Here is a 2293-nt window from a genome sequence, read left to right on the forward strand (position 1 = left end):
TGGTTGAGACGTAAATATCGATATATTGTCGACTATATTCGGACATCAGAAAGGTTCCGAGTGGTTCGGGTATTTTTCGGAGTACCGGAGAGTTACGGGAATACGGGGGAAGAAGTATATGGGCCTTATTGGGCTTTAGGAGAGAGAGAGGCAGGCCGCGCGCCCCCCCAATGACTAGTCCGAATTGGACTAGGGGGAGGGGCGGCGCCCCCTCCTTCCTTCTCTTCCCTCTTCCCCTTCCTTGTCTCCTACTCCTACTACTTGGAAGGGGAGGAATCCTACTCCCGGTGGGAGTAGGACTCCTCCAGGGCGCGCCATAGGGGCCGGCCCTCTCCCCCTCCTCCACTCCTTTATATATGTGGCCAGGGGGCACCCCATAGACACAACAATTGATCTCTTGATCTCTTAGCCGTGTGCGGTGCCCCCCTCCACCATATTCCACCTCGATCATATCGTAGCGGTGCTTAGGCGAAGCCCTGCGTGGGTAGCAACATCATCACCGTCATCACGCCGTCGTGCTGACGGAACTCACCCGTGAAGCTCTGCTGGATCGGAGTTCGCGAGACGTCATTGAGTTGAACGTGTGCTGAACTCAGAGGTGCCGTACGTTCGGTACTTGGATCGGTCGGATCATGAAGACATACGACTACATCAACCGCGTTGTGCTAATGCTTCCGCTTTCGGTCTACGAGGGTACGTGGACAACACCCTCCCCTCTCGTTGCTATGCATCACCATGATCCTGTGTGTGCGTAGGAAATTTTTTGAAATTACTACGTTCCCCAACATCTAGCTAGATGAGGCATGGATGAGTTTTGGCCTTCGGATCTAAGGTCTACGGTAGGCTCTTCGTTTGCCTCATTGGATTCTTCCGTCGGTGGTCTTTGTTCAAAGGAGGAACTGATGACCGATGTGGCGGCTGTTCGATGTGACTATTTAGTGTGTCAGTTACCATAAAATAAAGTTAGAGGCTCCTTGATTTCTCCACGGCATCAAATATTTTTGCACAGCCGTGACTTTAGGAAGTGCATGATTCCACGAGCTGCAGAAGCACAAACGTTTATTCGTTGTTCCTAGTTCACACATTAATGCACATGGTAACTCAAACGTCCCTCGCCATGGTTAAATATTGGCCAGGTTTTTGAGGTCAGCACGTCGCATTGTAGCCACAGAACATCAGGCAGTTCCCACCGTCCTCGCCACTTCCCAACCTCGTCACAGAGTCTCAGGAATCTCCATTGGCACCTTGCTACTCGCTGCCATGGACGACTTCTTGAACACTACCGAGTACCATCCGATAGTTGCCGATGGTAACACCAAGCTCGACGTGTGCTACACGAATGAGCCTTACAAGGTGGAGGAGACCATTGCCTTGTACGAGAGGTGGTTGCGCGAGGAGAAGTACAAGTTTGTTGGTCTTGGCATGGAGTTCACACGAATGGATTGTTATGGGCGTAGAAAAGTCGCTGTCATGCAACTGGCTATGCGGAATCATGTTTTGGTCTATCACTTCTGCAAGGCCAGGACGGAGTGCCCTGCCCTGAAGGATTTCCTTGAGAATAGAGGTATGACTTTCTCTAGTGTGGACGTCAGGAATGTTAAAGATGCTCTTTTTCAAGATTTCATCAGAATTCCAGAAGAGTACCACATCGACATCCCAGAGAAGTTCATGATCAAGGGCGGCGAAGAAAGGGACTCCATGGAGGACTTAGCAGGAGCCATCATTGACGAATCTTACTCGAAGCTGGAGTCCTCTTTTCCAGAAGTTCTGTGTCACTACTGGGATTGGAAGCCACTTACCTTTGATCACCTGAAATATGGAGCTACTGTAAGTGAAGATTTCATTTTTGTTAGTTTCTGCCTTTGTTGCTAGAACAGTATGTTTTTTTTGTTTTTTATGTTTTCATTTGCTTTTCCTTCAGGAAGGGTATGTAAGCTATGAGCTATACCGCTGGTTTCTGTCGATGAGGGACATCCTGCATCGTTGTTGTCTTCCTGATCTCAAATGGCGAGGATGTTTTTGAGCAGCACTCCAGGTGGAAGTGCTGCGAAGATGGATCGTCTGATGAATTGGTTAATTGATAGTTACTGTATGGGGTAATATTACATCGACTGATGAATTATAATTGTGGTGGTTTTATTTTGAACCGACTGGAGTTGACTAGTTTGGAAATTTAAGTTTATTTTCGTTCTATTAAGTTTTTCTTGTTTGGATGCCTTCAAGAATATTTTCCTCTATGATTTGATGCTACACGTTGGTATAAGATGAGATGTATTAAGAGGATCACTCAGAT

The 2293-nt window shown here is 47.8% G+C and overlaps 1 protein-coding gene across 1 annotated transcript; it reads left to right on the forward strand.

Moving 5' to 3' along the window:
- The first annotated feature begins 1260 nt into the window (after nucleotides 1-1260).
- LOC141026155 (uncharacterized) lies at nucleotides 1261-2023 on the forward strand. The gene is made up of 2 exons (XM_073502134.1): nucleotides 1261-1827; nucleotides 1922-2023. The coding sequence occupies exons 1-2, from the start codon at nucleotides 1261-1263 to the stop codon at nucleotides 2021-2023; spliced, it is 669 nt and encodes a 222-aa protein (XP_073358235.1).
- The last annotated feature ends 270 nt before the right edge of the window (nucleotides 2024-2293 follow it).

Source organism: Aegilops tauschii, chromosome 6 (genome assembly GCF_002575655.3).
Source record: "Aegilops tauschii subsp. strangulata cultivar AL8/78 chromosome 6, Aet v6.0, whole genome shotgun sequence".
Taxonomy (NCBI): Eukaryota; Viridiplantae; Streptophyta; class Magnoliopsida; order Poales; family Poaceae; genus Aegilops; species Aegilops tauschii.

What these genes read in the sequence shown, in the direction of transcription:
- LOC141026155 (XM_073502134.1), top strand. Translation starts at nt 1,261, where the DNA reads ATGGACGACTTCTTGAACACTACCGAGTACCATCCGATAGTTGCCGAT. An exon ending in ACCTGAAATATGGAGCTACT is followed by an intron (nt 1,828 to 1,921) that starts GTAAGTGAAGAT and finishes CTTTTCCTTCAG; the next exon opens with GAAGGGTATGTAAGCTATGA.